Consider the following 19275-nt stretch of genomic DNA (forward strand, 5'->3'; position numbering starts at 1 on the left):
ATGCATGAACACAAGTAGCTAATGTGGTACATTATGTCATCTGACCCTTTTTCCCCCCTTTTAAATTATGGTTGTTAAAATAACTGATAGCTTTTACCAGTGTGTCAAAATGTAGAGTGAGGTCACAATAATCTGTAACTGGCCCCTGATTCCAAAGATACAACGATTGAACATTAACATTGCTTGTATTTTGATGATCTCCTAATAAATTTAAACAGTAATAGTGACAACAATCAGTAATAACAAATTAAACTGTAATATAATATATAACGTATCAAATCATAGCACCATAAATGTAGTAAGGTCAAACAGAAACAAATGGGTGCCACTGCCCCTGTTTTATTTATTTCTTTTTGTTGTTTCAACAGACATATTCTTATCTCTCATGAAGTATTCTCCAAATGTACATCTTTTTACCTTGAGAATTAATAAATAATGCAGTCGATGTTGGAAACCATTGATAAATGTGTTTTTCAGTAATTGTCGTATATTCAATATGAAGCACTAAACAATGTCTGAGACTATCCAGAGGGGAAAATAGAGATAGCTATAAACAGTTCATATATATTGCCTTTGTGAAATGGAGTAATTAAGTCACTGTTGTCCTATTGATTAGAAGACTGTGTAGTCCACAGACTTATACTCCTTATAATAAGCCACTCTTTTTGACTGGCTGTAACAACAATTCTCACACATTCAATAGGAAATGTAATTTTATGTTCAACATCATAAACTTCAAAGTTTCCATTTTTAAATTCCCCAAGTGTGATGTAGGTAGAACATTGCTTGCCTTTTTTGGTTCCAATTACTTTCTCTCCAACTTCTAAGGCTCCATGGTGCAAAATATCATTTTGACGATCATCTGTTCCTGTGGTAATTTTAATCTTGCTTATCCTTGTTGATTTATCAAACACAATTATAAAAAAGTCACCAGCAGAAGGTGATTTTCCCCAGAAGTACTCATCCACACTGCTGTAGGCTTTGCTTGCATCATAGTTTTCAAAGACATTAATATTTGTATATAAACCGGCTGGAGGATTATCAGGAATATCAAGCGAATCTTCTTCAAAGTCATCATCCTTCAGTTTGTTTTCAGCTCCCTTATATGAAGAATAGTATCCCATATGCTGAAATAGAGATGGTTTAAAGCGTATAACATCTTTTTGTGCAAGAAGACCTCGAAAATGGATAAGCAACCAATCGCAAGGCATCTCTTGATAAAACATTAATAGGAAGTGAGCCAGTCGAGGGAGATCATTAGAGTGATAAAGCTTCCCAATGTATCCTAGCTTAGAAAACTCCAGTGTTACCCAGTAGGAGCCCTCCCTTGAGGTAATTACCTTTTTCATTGCAGTCAAAAAGTTTCTAGAGCAACGGACATCATCCTCAAGCATCATATAGTAATCAGAGAGGTTGGTGCAGAAGTTCAACAGGAAAGCATAATCAACATTTTGCTTGGATCTAAATCTAACACGATCCTCTGGGTCATTGTAATTTCTTTTAAGACCATCTAGTACTGGATAATATTCTTCTGGAGCATGGATAACAAGAAGTCTGCCTGCTATAATATGGTGAGCAAATTTCCTTGTGATATCCTGAACTAAAGTTTCACACCAGTTTAAGTCAAAATCTGCCAGATGAACAACAACAACAATCTCCTGGAGTTCCTCGTAGCTCGACTGGTCAAAAATAGATTTGATTGTTTCTAGTAGATAGTTCCCCCTTTTTCTTTTGACAGATGAGAGTCCTATTGTAAGAAACTCTGGAAAAAAAAATAAACAAATGGTATGTTAAAGCAATCTAAAAAGAATTTAGATATTCGTCATTGTAGCATACCTTTTAAGGCTTAGACTTTTAGAAACAGTTACTTAATTTCTACTTACTTTCACTTACTTATAAACAGTACAGTACATTAGTTTGATAACCTGAATATGGTGTGTAAAATATGCTTAATAAATGTATATAATTACAAAAAATACAAGATCATCATAATAGTCAAATATGAATCTAATTCATTAAATGTAATTTTTGTATAAAGTGACAGTTGATTAAATTTTAATTAGATGAATATTCATTACTAAAATAATATTAAAGCCATCATATTTGGTATTTCTATCAAACATCTTCTGTAAACTAAAAAAAAATGACCTTTTGATTTGTTATTTGTAAGTATTTAATGCTGATGTCTTTTATTACATTTTACGTGTTGCTTATTATTAGCCTTTAGCATAATAATCACCAGGGACACACTGGTACTCGACTCTAAAAATATTTGCATTTAATTATACTTTTAAAGGAGGTAATACTAATCAGACAGTATACCACTGAGACTTCCTGACTAATTTCCTAATTCAATATATGCAGGGCTAGTAGACAGTTGCTGAAAGCAACATACTGTACCTTAACTTTCACAGTGTGCAGAGAATGCTAATTTAACATTTTGTCACAAAGTAAATTTTAATAGCTAAAATAATTTGCAGTAGGGAAACTTAAAAAACGTGATAAATTTGCTAAGACATGTAACATATTTCAGTGGTCGGATATAATTATGGATAAGCAAATATAGTTGTTCTTATGTGAAAATAGTTGTATCCCTGCTTGGAGTTTTTTAATTTTTTAAATATGTTCCAGGGCAGAGTGGTGGCTATGAGGCTAGGGATCTGTGCCAGTAATTGGAAGGTTGCTGGTTCAAATTCCATAAACGCCAGCAGTGACTCTACTCCATTGGGCCATTGAGCCCTTAACCTCCAATTGCTTTTTCCTGGGTAGGACGTTAATCTGCATCCAGCCCTGCAAGCAGGTCATCCAACTTACAGGGACAACTTGGGGGTAGGTGGCAGGATTGGCACTTAGCCACCATACAAAAACCTCACACTGTTGTAGTATGGTGCTGAGGTGTCACCTGCTGCACTCGGGTCCCAATCCAAGTGGTTCATCGTATGGTAAGTATGCTATCCGTGCATGCTTCCAATGTTTTCTCCAGTAATATGACAGAAATGTGTCATTTTATAATTTACTATACAATAACATTTTTACACATCCCCTCTTATTCATTGGCTGTGCAATCCAATATTTATTTTAGTTAACTATTTTTGTATATATATAATGTTTACAAGTACATTTACAAATATCAAATGTGACGTGCAATAAAACACACAAAACGTAATGTAATCGGGGGAAAATGTAATGCAATCAGGGAAACATTCTAATACATATATCTGTAGACTTGGATTTACTTTCTTAATGCACTTAAATATTCATGTTTAAATATATAAATGTAAATATGTATGAGAAGACCAGCAGGCAGACCTTTCCCAACATAATAGCAACTGGCTGCCCAACTAAATTGTCAAGCTTATACAGTATATTACAATGAAATGGTTAGCAGTGATAGCAAGTGCTTAAATATAAAAGCGTAATAACTACAGCAGTTCCTGCATAGTGAGAAAACAGTAGAATATCACTTACAACTTGGCTCAAAGATGTTTGCATTCTGGCTAAATTTTTCATCAAATTGTATTTTTCAGAACAAGTCAAGTTGCAAGATTTCAGATTTTCAATTGGGTTTTTGAAAAGTTCCAAACAGTTCTACTACTCATTTTACATTACAACTTTGGCTCAATCTCTAAAATACTGAAACCCATAGTTTTGTAGAAGTGTTTTAACATTATCACAGTATTTACATAAAAAAATACTAGCCACATTCCAGGGACCTCATGTATAACGCCGTGCGTAGAACTCGCACTATAACATGGCGTAAGCACAAAAGCCGGAATGTGCTTACGCACAGAAAAATCCAGATGCAGGAATCTGTGCGTACTCCAACTTCCACGTTCTTCCGCTACATAAATCCCGATCAGTGTGAAAACTAACGCTCGTGCACGGGCTTTATGTAAAGCCTCAACTTCTCCCAGAATTACGCTTCTTTGAATATTGAAATGAATATAAATCGCCCTTAAACTCAGCCTTCTGTGAAAAGACAATGGGAAAATCACGGGGGGAAATATAAGAATTTCAGCGAATACCAAGTGGAGGCAAAGGAAAAACATACTATTTGTTCAAATAAACCGTGGTATAATCAGCAAAAGGAAGTTGATCGAGTGACATAGCGTGTTGGAGAAACTTGAAAGCTCACGTTCACAAAATCGCACAGTGCCGGAAATAAAAAGAAGTCACATATCAAAGTCGCCGTGAAAAGCCGAGTTGTAGCCCACTGTCTGAGTGTCATATGAAAGCTTATTAGGGTACAGAGAAAAAAAGGCACACAGTGGGGAAAAAGCACGAAATGTCAACTTCAATCTCGACATTTCCACTTTAATCACGTAGTTTATTTTGTCATTAAAGTAGAACATCATAAACTTCATCTTAAAATCATTTAATTAACCAGTTTCTCAAATCACATCGTAATTAAAGTAGCACGTTAAATGCTTTGTTTTGTATTTGATCTTCTATGTGCCTATGTGTGTGAATCACTACTTGCTTCTTAAACCGGCTCTCTTCCTCCAACTGGACACAGAATCCATTACATTCGTGATATTACAGCTCTCTGAATAACTAAAATACTGAGATGTATACGTGATGTCATTTTCATGATGATAGGAGTTAAAGCACATTATTAAACATGTGTTTCACTTCGATGAAATAATTTATTGTAGCAATACTCAGGGGCCGCTCTAGGCTTGTGGTGGCACTGGGCAGAAGAAGAATCAGTGGCTCCTTCGCCCGCCAATGTCAGTAAAGTAGCTTATGCACGGTGGATGGCCACGTCCGTTGCAGACACTGCATAGCCGCCTCGTGCTCATGACACAAGCATTTAACTTTTGCCGAAATTTGTCGCTGCGTTTTTAGCTGTGTTGTTATTTTCTCTTTCTGTGTTATATTCAATATATATTGGTGTCAGTGCTTTTCTTTCCCCAAGTAACCGATCGCCACACAATCAGCTCTGTAATAGAAGTTAAGCCATCTGTAAGCTTAGCGCCAATTCTTCAAAACGTTTAAGGAACATTGAAATATCTTCGTAGTACATGTTTAATTATTCTATCCTTAACGACACTCCCAGTGAAGAATATAGATTATTTAAATGAAGTTAAAGTTTTATCTGTATAATTTAATAAACATATTTTGCTGCATTTCACCTTAAAAATGATATTGTCATCATATGTAAATACGCGCCTTATAAAGTGGCTCAGGTTGTGCAGTATTATAACTGTAGCGCAAGTTTACAGTGTGGTGATTGTACTTATAAGTACAAACAGTTCTACAAGGTGCAATTGATTGAGTGCATTTAAAGTTCTTGGGATGAAACTGTTTCTGAACCGCGAAGGAAAGCCTTTAAAACGTTTTGAAGTGGCTGAGACAGCGTGTCCTTGAAGCTGTATACCGATAATTCTCTTTCCGATCAGCTGCTGCTGTGATTCACACTCAGATACAGTGATATAAATACTCCGAGTCATGCAGTGAGAGTAATATGGAAAAAGATGATCCGCTGTGGCAACTCCTAACGGGAGGAGCTGGAAGAAGAAGAAGAAGAGTAACAACGCTAAAGCAGTTATGGTATTTGGAATACTATGGCTGTTCCCTGGACCATTATATTGTTACAAGTTAATTACAATTAGATGCGTTACACTAATAAACAATATGCAGTTAGTTTCAGTGTATTTATAAAGCCGTGTCAGGAAAATAATGAGTAACCACACAGGAACAGTACCATTGCTTTGACGCTGGGTGCCGCCAGTCTGCAAAACCGAGCGGAGAACTTGCGTACGACAAGGCATGAGGTACCGTGGAAAAGTGCATGGCTTTACACCAAGTGTAGGTTTTATACATCGCGATTTGAACGTTGAAAAGTTCTTACGCAACATTTCTGTGTGTACACACTGTTTATACATGAGGCCCCAGGTGATGTGAGAGAGTTTTGTTAATGTATTCGCAGTTTACTTTCATTTTGATTTTCACGTATAGCAAAAACCAATAGACTGAGGAGTGCCAGTGCAAATATTTTGTTATTCACTTAGGCTGTCACAGTTTTCAAGGTTAAAGGCTCACATATGGTAATTCAGTCTTGAAGCTATTTCAAAATGTATACAACAGAAATTGTATGTAAACTTGCTACACTTACCTGTCAAAGACAGGTAATGAAATAAATTTAAAAACAGCGTTCCTCATATGCCTTTCCTCAGTATCCTCGTCTATCTCAGCCTCTTTTGCATCCTATCTCTATTGCATTCTAATAAAGACTACTTCATTTCAGATTCTCTCATTTCAAGGCTCCTTATTGACTCCTGTTCACTGTTTGACTAAAATGGTAGATAGGCCCCCTTTACCCACTTTGGAAACATTTGTATTCTTGTGAACACTTTCCATCTTTGAAGGTGACTTGTGTTGTGCCTTGTTAATATTTAATGACCCAATGTCACTCGGTAAGATATCGCTTTTTTGAAATGCTTTAATTTTTTTGTAAAAGTAAAAAAAAAAAATTATTCCCAGCCAGGAATTGAACTTTGCACCACTAAAGAATTGTGTCATCATCCCTACCACTGAGCAATCAAAGTCAAACTGACCAATCAGGATTGCTCAGAAAGACTGGACACACAAACACACATGCACTCGCACACATACACCCACACAGTAGTGTTTTATTATATAGTAGATTGTTATTCATTCATGTTCCAAATGAAATTCAGTGAGTTTTAGACAATTTAGTACCACCAAATAACCTAACATACTGCATATTTTTGGAATATAGTATGTAAAGTCTAAAGAGATGATATACACAAAATGAACACAATGAAGAATGCAGATGTAAGGCGTAGTACCAAGTATTGTGTCACTGCACCCACTGGCCTAGGGATGCCTCTGCAATCTACATGGGTCAGGGAAGCCACCAGACCCATGAGGGTTGCCTTGTCAGATCTACATGTTATGTTTTACAAGCAAAATAAATATTTTAGGTTAAACAAAGCTGTAAGAAACTGGTGTGCCACTTCAAATGGTGTTATAAGTTACTCGGTGCATATTCCTGAGTTTGTGAGAACTACTGTAACAAAGTGAAGAGAGCTTATTACAGGCTGACCTAAAAAATGGAAGCCTGCAAGTACTTCACAGTCTAGACAGCGGCAAGGCAGGGCTAGATTTTTGAGTGGCAACGGACCTTACCTTTTAAGTCAGGAGTGTTGAAGAGATGACTTCTCAGCATTAAGCAAGAGTGCACAGGAATCAATGAGAGATTGGTGTGCGCATTAAAAGAGTTTGCATTCAAACTTCAGCTGAAAATGAAATGATCCACAGAAAGTTGCAGCTGATTTTGCAAGACAGTATTATAGTCAGTTATATCCATCATGAAAAGCAGCTTTTCAGCATACTTCTGCCATGGTTTTGCGCTGCAGACTGCATATCCATGTATAATTGAATTCTGTATGCCTAAGGTATGCATATCATAACTGATAACATTCTCTACTGCATATCTAATTAATTGTGTATTCATATTACCAGAATAACATTTCAGTGTTCACCCAAAGAAATTCCTCCGATACCACTGGATATATTTTACACACTCAATACCAACTATTAATAAAAATTTGTAGAAGTTAAAAATAGTAATTTGTACTATTTGAACAAAAATGGATACATAAAACACTCGAATCTTAAGGCGTTTTAAGATTACTATGTTAATGCTGCAGCAGTTGTCCACAGAATTGCAACAAATTGGCCAGGCACAATGTGTTCTCCAAAAAAGTTTATTTGAATAGTTTGTGACTCCAGAGGAGAGGCAGGTGGGTTTAAAACTTTTTTTTTCAAGGTGAAAGCCCTGTGGTAGAGGCCCACAACTTTTATTACTATGCCAGTGACTACATTACCCATGAGTAAATGTTAAGCTCCTAAAATAACCTGCTACTTCTTCTTCTTCGTATTATGTTTAAATATGAGATCATATTGTTGCATCTATGGGAAACATCACGTATCTTAAGTTCATTAATTTTCTTTCTTTTCAGAAATACACAAAAGACTTTGGGTTATTGGCTCAGGACATGCTAATAATTGTACTAGGTGCATAATTCAAATAAGATGTTTTTTTTTTCTTTTGAAGAAACTTTCTATGATGTAAATTCCAGAGCTAATTTTGAAATAAAAAAATTACTATGCATGTGTGTTTAAAGAGGAGCATATAGGAATATTTTAAGTACTATCTTAGATATACTGTGCATATGATGAATTCATTCATTTTTTTTCTCCGGGTTAGACTTTAGACTTCACATTGCTCAAGTAAACCTATTGGCCTACACAGTAAACCTTCTCAAGGCACTTAAAATTATTCAGAAATTGGAGAGAATTAATGCTTACTTTTTCTCGGTAAAGGTGACCCAGCAAGGTAACGATAGGTAACATTTATTGTTCCTGAGAAATTTGATAAATCTTTAAATGTGTGAACATATCTTTCTGAATTCAGTTGATGGGTCGATGTTTCACGCATCATTCTTTTATCTTCTTCCTTTAAACATAGGGAAAAAAGATATTAAAATTTAAAGTCAAATTTTAGCAGTTATCTTTTTTATACACTTTGTAAAACAACTATCAAGTTGTGATATGTACAATTTGCTGTCTATGATAACAAAATATTTATCAATTAAACCTAAAATTATTCAAAATGATTACCATCTAATGCAATGCATTTTAAGATATCTATGAGAACCAGAGATAGGCAGAAATCAGTTCCATAATTGTGATTCACTCAAATTCAATATAATTATAATTGGATAATAAGTCTAAATTCTGTCATAATGTCTTTCCCGACACCAAGGTTATTTGGATTGCCTCCTTAAAAGCTTCTTTTTCAGTCATTCTTTTCTAAGCAGAGCTGAACTGGCCAGGACTGCAGAAACCACATGAAAGAAGTGTGAATGTTATAACAGAGTGATGGAGCATTTTAGTGAAAAAAGCGAATTGGATGTTTAATTTAAACCACTCGTTTCCTTAAATAACTTTAGAATTACCAGAATCTGGCATGATATGTATGTGAAACCAAAACACTTAGATATTCAGTAATGTAAACAATACAAAATATATTCCTCTTTCCCCTCTGTCATTCCAAGTGTCATACCACTTCAGACATTTCCAGTTTGATTTTTTTTTATCATAACGATAAGCATGTGATGTGTGTATAATTTACACCATTCATTCCAAAAAAAAAAAAAAATCACTGAAATCATGCTGATGAATATAATTTGTTTACTTGCTACTGATTGCCATGTTCTGGGTGATCAATGTCTGTTTGTGCTGGCTGCTTTTAATTCTTGATAGCAGTTTAACAGTGGAGCTCTAAATAGTACATGATTGCTATACTTCTTCTTTTGGCAGCTCCGTGATTTACTGCACTTTTACTTTTTGGGAGATGTGATCTATTTCACATGAAATGAAAGTTATACAGTAATTTAGACTTCCTATGAAACAATTTCATGGTCCCTTATGAACTCAGAGTAGAGTAAGGTGATTATGAAAATGGGTGGATAAATGGATATCATATACATGACCATTTTCTAAAGATTTGCAAACAGGTTTTATTATTGCAATTTTGTCATATTCATCAGTAATGAAGGTAACCTTAAAAATAATGTGAAATGTGTTTTACATAAAAATATTTTTCAGGTTACATTATAAAGTAATCTCAAGTGATGATTTGTTACAATACTGCTGTCTAAATGCTTTTGTTAATAACCATTTTCTATTGTATGCTAGCTTAAACTTCTTTCACAACATACCATCAGGTTTTTGTTTGTTTTTGTTTTTTTTATTGAGATGAATCACCCCAAAACTTAGATGCCCATAGAACTGAAAAAAAAAAGAATTTAGCCAGAAGATGAAACATTTTTTTCTGCAGATGACAAGTACATGGTCAAAAGAAGTAGCTGGAGGTCAACACACTGGAAAGAAAAATGTGATGTGATTCAAAACTCAGTATTCAGAAATGCTTAATACTAAACTAGAAATTCAAAAGCCCTGACGAAAAAGTATTTAGAGAGAATTTTAATATTATTACAAAACTAGGCTATACACTCCATTGTGCCATCATCTTAAGTATTCTCCAGCTGATGACTTCATGTGACTTGATTCATTTGGCAGCAACGTATGTAGTAACTGTAAATAAGATGACAAAGAAGAAAAGAGATGGGTCTGCCAGCAGACATCCACTGTCAGGCCACATCTATGTGCGGTCAGATATCCACGAACAATGAAACACCATTTCTTGCCTCTCGGTGTTCATTGGTCTCTCAGTGGATGTCTGGAGCTAGACTCTCCTGGAAGAAAACCATACAAAATGAAGGCTTCCATGAAAATAACAAACTTCAAAAAATGGGGGTAAGAGGACATTAAAACATAATATTAAAATGGAATGACAATATGAAGAATAAATAACACACATGCTAAAATTAGAAAAGTACATTCTAAACAACAAAAAACATAATAAAATACGAGTGTACCTGAACATACTTTTCATAACACAGTCTGTTTATGAAAAATGCTCCTGGCATTTGTTTATATAGATATTTGCCTATTTGCGTCACATTTGCAAATTTACACACTGAAAAGATAGATAGATAGATAGATAGATAGATAGATAGATAGATAGATACTTTATTAATCCCAAGGGGAAATTCACATAATCCAGCAGCAGTATACTGATACAAAGAAACAAGTAATAAGTAATAAGCTTCCAGTTTATGTTTTTTTTTCACAGGTTGCTAAAGTTGTAGAAGCTGGATGTTTGCTTGGTTACAATATAATGTTGCGTATGTCAGAGTGTCATACAATGCACTGGTGTCATATTCATGGCTGTTTCTTTCTTTGCAATACAAGCTGCAAAAATAGGATTTGGATCCCTGTAAACCTAAAAGACAGATATAGTGTTGAAACTCATTCAAAGGCCTGTGACAGGTTAATGCCTAATTTGTTTTATTATTAGTATTGTTAACAAAAATTTGCAGTTTTTGTTGTCTGAATTGGCTAATGTGAATCGCAGTACAAACAATTTCAATGTCTGCCTGACACAACTTGTAATGAACAGTTTACTTTATGGCTTAAATATCACTGCTTCCAAAAGTACCAATTCTGGTGATTGTTTTCCAGTTACATTACCGTAGTTTTGGGCCACTGCTGTGGTTAATCAAGCACACAATGAATAATGTGTTACTGCTTCCATTCAGACTTATTTGAATGAGAGAAGGGGAATTACTCTTCCAGAGTTATGTGCTGAATATTCAAATTCCAAAGACTTGTGTGTTATCTGGCAACTCTAAATGGGCCCCATATGAATGTGGGTGTAAGTGATGTGTGTACATGAGTAGGTGACACAATGACTGACAACTGAATGTAGCCAAGATAGGCCGCAAAACCTTGCATTTCTGAAATGAATAAGTAGGTCTGAGAATGTTATGTAGCAACTGAGTAGTTCACGAGTGTCTGTCTTCTAGTGATGATTTCATCAACCACAATCGGATTCAGTTTTAAAGTAGAAATAGTGTAGACTTATGGTAATGTGGCATGCCTAGGCTACTGCTGAGTAAAGTGTTCAATTTATTGTTGGAGAAAGTAATTCCAAGTTATCTGTTTGATTTCTGTTGTACTACACTTGCACACAGAAGCACCATAGATCTCACCTTAGTAGGCATTTTTGACACCCTTTCTCCTGATATGGCTTTTCTGATGTATGCAGATGTTTGAAGTACTTTTTCCTACGATTTAATGATTTTATTCAATGCTTATACAAGTTTTCTTCCACAGATGTATTAAGGTAACCATGTACTAAATGATCAAAGTTATAAAAATGCAGTGGTTTCTTTACATTTGTTTTCAAAGTACCTTCTCTAAATTTTTTTTTATTTCTTTATAGTAATATTTAGCTTTTAAGAGAATAGTGTAAATTTTGTGGTATTTATTCAAACAGGTGTGATGTAAATTGAAGGGAAACTGATGTAAAAACATTATATTTTTAGTGCATTACATGTGTGGTATATTTATAGACAAAAGGTGGTCTTTTGTTTTTAATGCAATAGAAACATACAAATAACAGCACAACAACTTACCAAAACATATCCATCTTCTATATAAAGGTTCACAAAAAGAAGACAAGTAATAAGGATTCCAAGAAAAGGTATTGTTGAACGCTTACGAAAACACCTCATTTTATCCAGGTACTTCCACATTATCCTCATGGTGAAGTAGTGTTGATCTTGAAGACCACTGTAAAAAACAAAATAAGTAAGCATGTATTGTATTGTAAATTGAGGCAATTGCTTAGCAGCATGTAAATATTTTTCTTACAAAACGAGTAATGTTCTTCAAAATACTATAAAGCTCAATTATATAATCATTTTAAAAAGTTATTTCCACCACATGTTCATTATTAAAAATGTGTATTTGTATCTGAGGTGTACAATTATAAAAATAAAAATTAGAAAATGCAAGGTCGTCAATGCATGGAAATGCATTGCATTCACTGAAGAAAAAAATACTGGGTGGCGTTTTCTTGCAATTATAACTTAGTATCTCTAATTACAAGATAAGATCTCATAATTATGAGATAATTATGATCATAATTACAAGATTAGATCTAATCTCATAATTACAAGATCTAATCTCAAAATTGAGATCTTTTCTCATATGATACCCTATCTTGTAATTATGAGATTTTATATTTTATTGTGTGATTATGAGATATTAAGTCATAATGACAAGATCCTTATCTAAAAATTATGAGACACTAAGTCATAATTACGAGAAAACACTGTCCAGCATTTTTATTTCTTGTAGAATGCAATGTGCTTCAGTATGCATGACCTTAAATGAAACTAAAGCAAAACTGATGAGTGTTTTGGAATTTTAATAAAATGAAAAATAGCTTTTTAATTAAAAACCTTTCACAGCAAACACCAGCATGGAATGCTTTAGGAAACACACAATAATGCAATAAAAAGGTAACAAGACAGCAAAGTAGATTACAGAATACTCCCTAAGAAGATTTTAAGTAGGATACTGATGGCTTATCCTGTTACAAGTAGTCAAACCCTGGTGCATATACTCAAAGCATCACAAAGGGCTGAACACATAGGAAGCCAAATCCTTAAGTTAAGTTAAGAATAACATTTAGGACCTCAGGCAGCTAAAACCTTTGTTAGTTGTTGGATGGTGCTGTCACTTCACTATAACAAGCTCATGGGTTGAACAGTGATACCATATGCAGTCATTGTGTCTTGGCACTGTTGCTTTTCTGATGTTATACATTTGAGTTTTACACTGAGATAAAGTGCATTTTTGTGTGGAGGTGATACAGCATATTGATAAGTTTCAATATACAGTATGTGTAATGGCATTGCATGGTTCAATGATATATTGTATTTGAAGTTCCTTTCCAAAGTATAAATAAATACAGTAGTATATGCTTAACAAACAGCAACAGAAGAAAGAGATAATTTACTGTTAGCATCTAACATATTACAATTATCTATTTTTTGTTTAATTGGTTTAGTCTTTAGTATCCTGTGTAAGTTTTTGGAACAGCAATTCACTTTAATCAGATATAGTGTATGAAAAGTTCAGTCTTGTGCTGTTTACTGAGTGCTTGATCTAGTTCAAATAAAAATAAACACTTTATTTTTATAACTTCTTTAATGTTAAGCACCTCTCCAATACATTTTTTATAGAAAAGTATACATTAAATGACTAAAATACTTACAGATTGGTCCTTGAAACTTCAATTATCTGTTTTTTAAAAACATGTATGAATTGCATAGTACAGAAACTGTCAGAGGTGATGAACTTTTTCTTTTACTTTAATGTACTTTCTCTGTGATTTTAATCAACATTCTTTAAGCAAGTGACGCAGTTCTGCCACATCTGACACTGACTACAAGGTAAATATATTAATACTGTTATATTGCCCAGGAATTCAAATATATATATATATATATTAAAAAATATTTAATTCCAAAAGGAACATGCTGTCAATCTCTCTTCCTTAAACAAGAATCCACAAGCCATTGCTTCTAAAGAAATGACCAAAGCAAAAACAAAAGTTACTATTTCCCCAAGGATATTCATGTTAAGGGCCATTGATCTCCTACATTTAGGGGAGGTAAAAAATCAATTCTGGAATGTGTGTAATTGAAAAATCTTTGAATGGGCTGCACTTACATTCAAGGAGTGCTTTGATTTAAGGTAAGGTCTATTTTTGTATTGAAACAGTCCAAACATTTTTACTTGTATTTCCGTTAGTTGCATTGAGAAAACCCCCTTAATGGAAGAAGCACATTCAGAAATGTATTATGGGAACAAAAAGTGGTTAGTGTGCATGTATAAATTATGACATTTAAGTAATGGAAGAGTATGGCAGGTACATCCAGAGTCACAAGCATCTTGACAGCTTTATAATGTCTAAAGCTTATCCTCAAAAATCTGCAGTCAATATTTAATCATGACTTTCTAAATCTGGTTGATTTAAAAATATAACTAATGCCACTGAAAGCAAAATCACCTAAAAACAACCTGAAAAATGTGGACATTTTCGTCTAAGGAACAGTGCCAAGAAAACAAATTGAGATCTGTTTGTCCTTTGAGAAGATAAGTTTAAGATCTATCCATTATAAATTTTGTATAATTCCTGCACAATAGAAACACATCCTTGACCATGTGTACTGTCAGTAAGCTGATAATAAAAAGGGGTTTTCTGCTTTTATTTTGTGTGCCATAGATAGGGTTCTATACATTTTTTTTTTATTCTACTTATTAACTTCTTTTAGGGTTTCAGACCTATAGACTTTGAGATTGATTTTGAGAATATTATTTTTTAAAATAATTGTATCTAATCCATTTTTTGTTGCCTGTTCCCAAGAGAATTTACTGTATAAATGTATAGGCCGTGATCCCATAGAGACATTTGGCTTTATACTTTGAAAACATCTGAGTTGGCCTTTTTATAGACTTATCAGTAGAAGTAAGTAAACACAAACTACACTGATTTTCTGTGTCATCTAAAGCAAGCTCACACCTTTTAAAAGGATGTATACTTTGTGCATACCTACACCACAATATCAAGCATGTTTCCTGTTTGAACGCTCTTCTTCACATGATAGCATGTAAATGTCATGAGAACACAAATCTGTCTCCTCAATGATAAATAATATTTATAGCTATAGCATATAGCAATAAATGTATGTTACAAAATACATTCATATTTAAGTACAAAACACATTAATGGAAAGAGCCTGCTTTTCATACAAACATAATTATTTGTCTGAGTAGTGCTGAAAATGATTAGTGTAGCCCTCAAGTGAGTGTTGAGTTGATTGAGGGAGAGAGGAGAATGGCGCGGAGGCCCGACATCGGTGTATGATTGATGGTAAAGGAAGAAAAAAGGGGTGGCACTCTGAACAGAGAGGCGGGGGACAGAGGCAGGGATTTTTTTTCTGGATGGTGTAGAGGAGTAGGCTGGTGGTGATGCATGTGAAATCAGCGGGAGATTTTTGGGTTCACTAACAGCATCTCTCAGGGTGATAACAAGAAATTCATAGACAACTGTAAATAGTTCAAGTTTAAAGTCGTTCTTTTCGCTTTTACAATTGTGTATTTTATTTTACTGTTCCAGTAGACTGTCCTTCAATCCCTTCTTCGTCCTTCTGTGTTTCTTCCTTTTATTGAACCTGACACGTTGAAGTCGCTGCAGTAGTCCTCGATAAACGTTTTTCTCAATGTTATGATTTTTAGAAAAGTAGCTGGTCATAAAAATGTGGGCTTGAAACCCTAATGCTGACATTTACTTGAGACAGTCATTTCCCATTATTTACTGAGGGTGCTGTTACACATGATTGTTATTATGCATAGTGGATGACTTTGCAAATATTCTTCATACATCTCAACCTGCTTTTGCTAATACAGGGTCACTGGATGGCAGGGTATTTCGCACTAGCACTGGTTCCAAGGATTGAATGAGAGACCATCAGGAAACACTCACTCATATCAGGCAAATATAGTGTCCTTAGTTAACTCATTTTGCAAACCACAAATGCAGGGAATCATTTAAGAACTAAGCCCAGATCTGTGAGGATCTGGAACTCCATTTATAACCTCTATGCCAACATTCCTGCAGCTTTCTTAATTGGCATAGTATGAAATGGACATCCTTTTCAGTTTATTATTTTGCTTCTATGCTTTTACCATAGTGAATCATTACAACTCTATATACGATGTGCGATCCAAAAGTTCCCAGAATGCATTTATTCTGCAGCCAGAAGGATTTGGTTATATCAATCACCGCTAGATAGCAGTTCAAGTTGTCCTTGAGAGCTGTTATCACGCGTTATAACGTCAGCGCAGTTGTTTTCCAAGTCGCAGTTCTTGTTTAAACTTTGGTTGTGTCTGTGAAGGGTTGTTCGTGAAAATGAGTGATTTGAAAGACCCAAAAAAGCTCGACAAGTTCACAGCAACACCAAGTCAATGCTCATTTGCTTCTTTGATGTGAACGGTGTCATCTACAAGGAATTCGTGCCACAAGGACAGACGGTGAATGGAGCATTCTACAGGGATGTTCTTAGGCATTTGCGAAATCGAATTCGCCGAGCACGTCCTCAGATGTGGGCTGACAAGTCATTTCTTTTGCATCACGACAATGCATCTCTGATTATGCACAAATTTTTGGCTTCTACAAAGTTTACTGTCATTCCCCTACCTCCGTACTCCCCTGATTTAGCGCCATCTGATTTTTTTTTATTTCCTAAGATGAAGATGAGGCTCAAGGGACGCAGATTTGAGATGGTGGAGGAGATCCAAACGGTAACAACCGACGTCTTGAACACACTGGCAAAAAATGACTTCCAGAGGTGCTTCGAAAGGTTGAAATCTCACTGGGATTGGTGTATCAACTCAGCGGGTGACTATTTTGAAGGAACTGTTCACCATTGATTGTTATTTGGTGTGTATGCTTTTAAATAAATGCATTCCGGGATCGCACCTCGTCATACAGACATCTTCAAATAATTAATTATTAATTATTTATAATTAATTATTCACAACTAAATTACATTTTTGACATATTATTTTGCTCTGTTTTATGACATTTCAAAATAAAGCTGAGGCCTGCAGTGACACGGGATGCTACAAAACTAACATTCAACAGTGGCCTGTAGGTGTGACTAATGACAGAAACCATGCACTTGCACATGCAGTATATTAATTTTTAATCCTTCGTAATGTATAGGAGTCTAAAGAAATAAACTCTGTTGATTGGATGAAAGTAAAAAAATGTAGTAAATTAGATGTCTGTTATTTATCACTTACTAATGACTATTGTATGAAAGAAATGTCCTCCTAGAGATATTTACAGCACCTACGCAGGCTTGCACAATGTGCTATTTACAGAAATTCCTTGAATGTAATTAAATTAAATATGTTAAATATTTTAGATTATCTTTATTAGGTTACGTTTAATAAGGCTGAGGGAAAGGTTACTATTGTAAGGGATTTCTTTCATTTTTATTACTCTAGCATAACTGGATAAGCAGTTCTCTGGAGGGACACAGCAAAGGTCACTTTGTTACAAGTGTTTTTGTTTCCCTGCCAGAGGAGGCACTTGTACAGTATGTAATGAGTGCTGCCTCATATAAGAACTGAAGGTCTGCATTCTCTAGAGGGTTGTGGGGCTTTCAGATACAATAAATGGTGAATGAGTTTAAAGCAAAATGGAAAAAATAACCTTATCTCACATTTCACACTGACTAGTACATACGTTCATTCTTTTTACATCTCTTGAAGGAAATCACTATGTAAATTTGTCTTAATTCATGAATTATAGAATTCTGTAAATTGTGCACTGAAATGCAGAACAAAATGACACCTGGCACTATTTTAAAAATGACTTTTTCCTCCCATCAGACTTCTATAAAGTGACAATGTTATTATCATTTTAAATCAACTATCTGAACTCACATTTTTCAGTTGTAGGATCTCAGGTAATCTGAGTTGGTCTTAGTAGCTCTATGTACACTTGAGGAACTAAACCTGGAAGGGGCACCAATGGAATACAAGGTAGATTTATGGAGATACAGTATTATCACTAACTAACTTTTCTGTTCATTCTTTCCTGCACTCACCTACTCCAGAAGAATCCTGATCTATAATAACAAAACTGATCACAAGCGAGAAACATACTCCCTCATGCCACGTTAATTTAGAGTGTAACTGAAATGAGCATTACAATACATTTGGGGTGGTGTGGTGGCTGCTGTCACACATATCAAGTGTCCTGAATTCAAATCACATACCTGTTCATTTTCTGTGGAGAATTGCCATGTTTTCCTCTTATTTGTATGGGTTTATCTTTGGATACTCTGTTTTCTTCTGTTATCTTGATGTCTGATTCTAAACTGGTCCTGTCTGTATATGTGTGTACCATGAAGTGTACTGTAGGCCTGTCAGGCAGAAGAATCATCTTGGCAGTATGAGCTGCCTGCCTGCCCCCTAACCACTATGCTGATTCTTGGGATTTGAGAAAATGCCTCCAACAGAGTCGAATTGGATAATGTATATACTGGACTGCACAGATTCAATTTTGCTCCGGTATAGCTTCATGGATTAAATTACTCTAATCTAGACCCCTCAGTCTGCATTAGTAACATAAATTCTGATTACTTCAGATTAGAATGAGGTACTCGACAAAGGGTGCCCACTGTCACCATTGCATTTTGTCCACAAGAATCCAGAAATAAAGGGGATTTTCAGAGTAGGCCTTGAGTAGAAAATATCGCTATATGCAGAAGATATCTATGTACAGTCTTCTCTACTATTAATCCAAAATGTGTTATAAGATCTCTGGATTAAAAATGTATTTGAATAAATGTGTGCTGTTCCCAGTGAATACTCTTATCATATCATACCAGATTGGATTCCCATTCATCCATAATATTTAAACAGTTAAAATTTCTGGAGGTAATGATTACACATGAATAAAAAGATTTTTTTCAATACAATTTTGGAAGTAAAAAATCAAACAGGATGTTAACAGATGGTTCACCCTCTATCTTGCCTTAGCAGGGAGAGTTAATACTGCCAAAATGAACATGCTTCCTAAGCTTCTATATCTACTCTATCATCTTAAATCATTCTATGAGGAGATATTAAAGCAGTTGAACCTTTTCAGTTTAAGCAAACGGAGATTAAGAGATGACATGTTTAAAATTATGAATTAGTGGATGCCAGCTGTTACTTTAAAACAAATTATTCAAAAAGAACATG

At 34.8% G+C, this 19275-nt stretch overlaps 1 protein-coding gene across 6 annotated transcripts in view; it reads right to left on the minus strand.

Annotated features, from left to right (window-relative positions):
• Positions 1-323: 323 nt before the first annotated feature.
• mgat4c (mgat4 family member C) overlaps positions 324-19275 on the minus strand; it is an 817959-nt gene continuing 799007 nt past the window's right edge. For all 6 annotated transcript variants that reach the window (XM_039761776.1, XM_039761773.1, XM_039761774.1 and 3 more), the window contains 3 exons: positions 12078-12234; positions 8341-8488; positions 324-1762 (listed from right to left, as the gene is read on the minus strand). In XM_039761776.1, the coding sequence (XP_039617710.1) occupies positions 606-1762; positions 8341-8488; positions 12078-12234 (1462 nt within the window). In that variant the 3' untranslated portion in view covers positions 324-605. The remainder of the gene's footprint in view (positions 1763-8340; positions 8489-12077; positions 12235-19275) is intronic.

This window comes from Polypterus senegalus, chromosome 8 (genome assembly GCF_016835505.1).
Source record: "Polypterus senegalus isolate Bchr_013 chromosome 8, ASM1683550v1, whole genome shotgun sequence".
NCBI lineage: Eukaryota > Metazoa > Chordata > Cladistia > Polypteriformes > Polypteridae > Polypterus > Polypterus senegalus.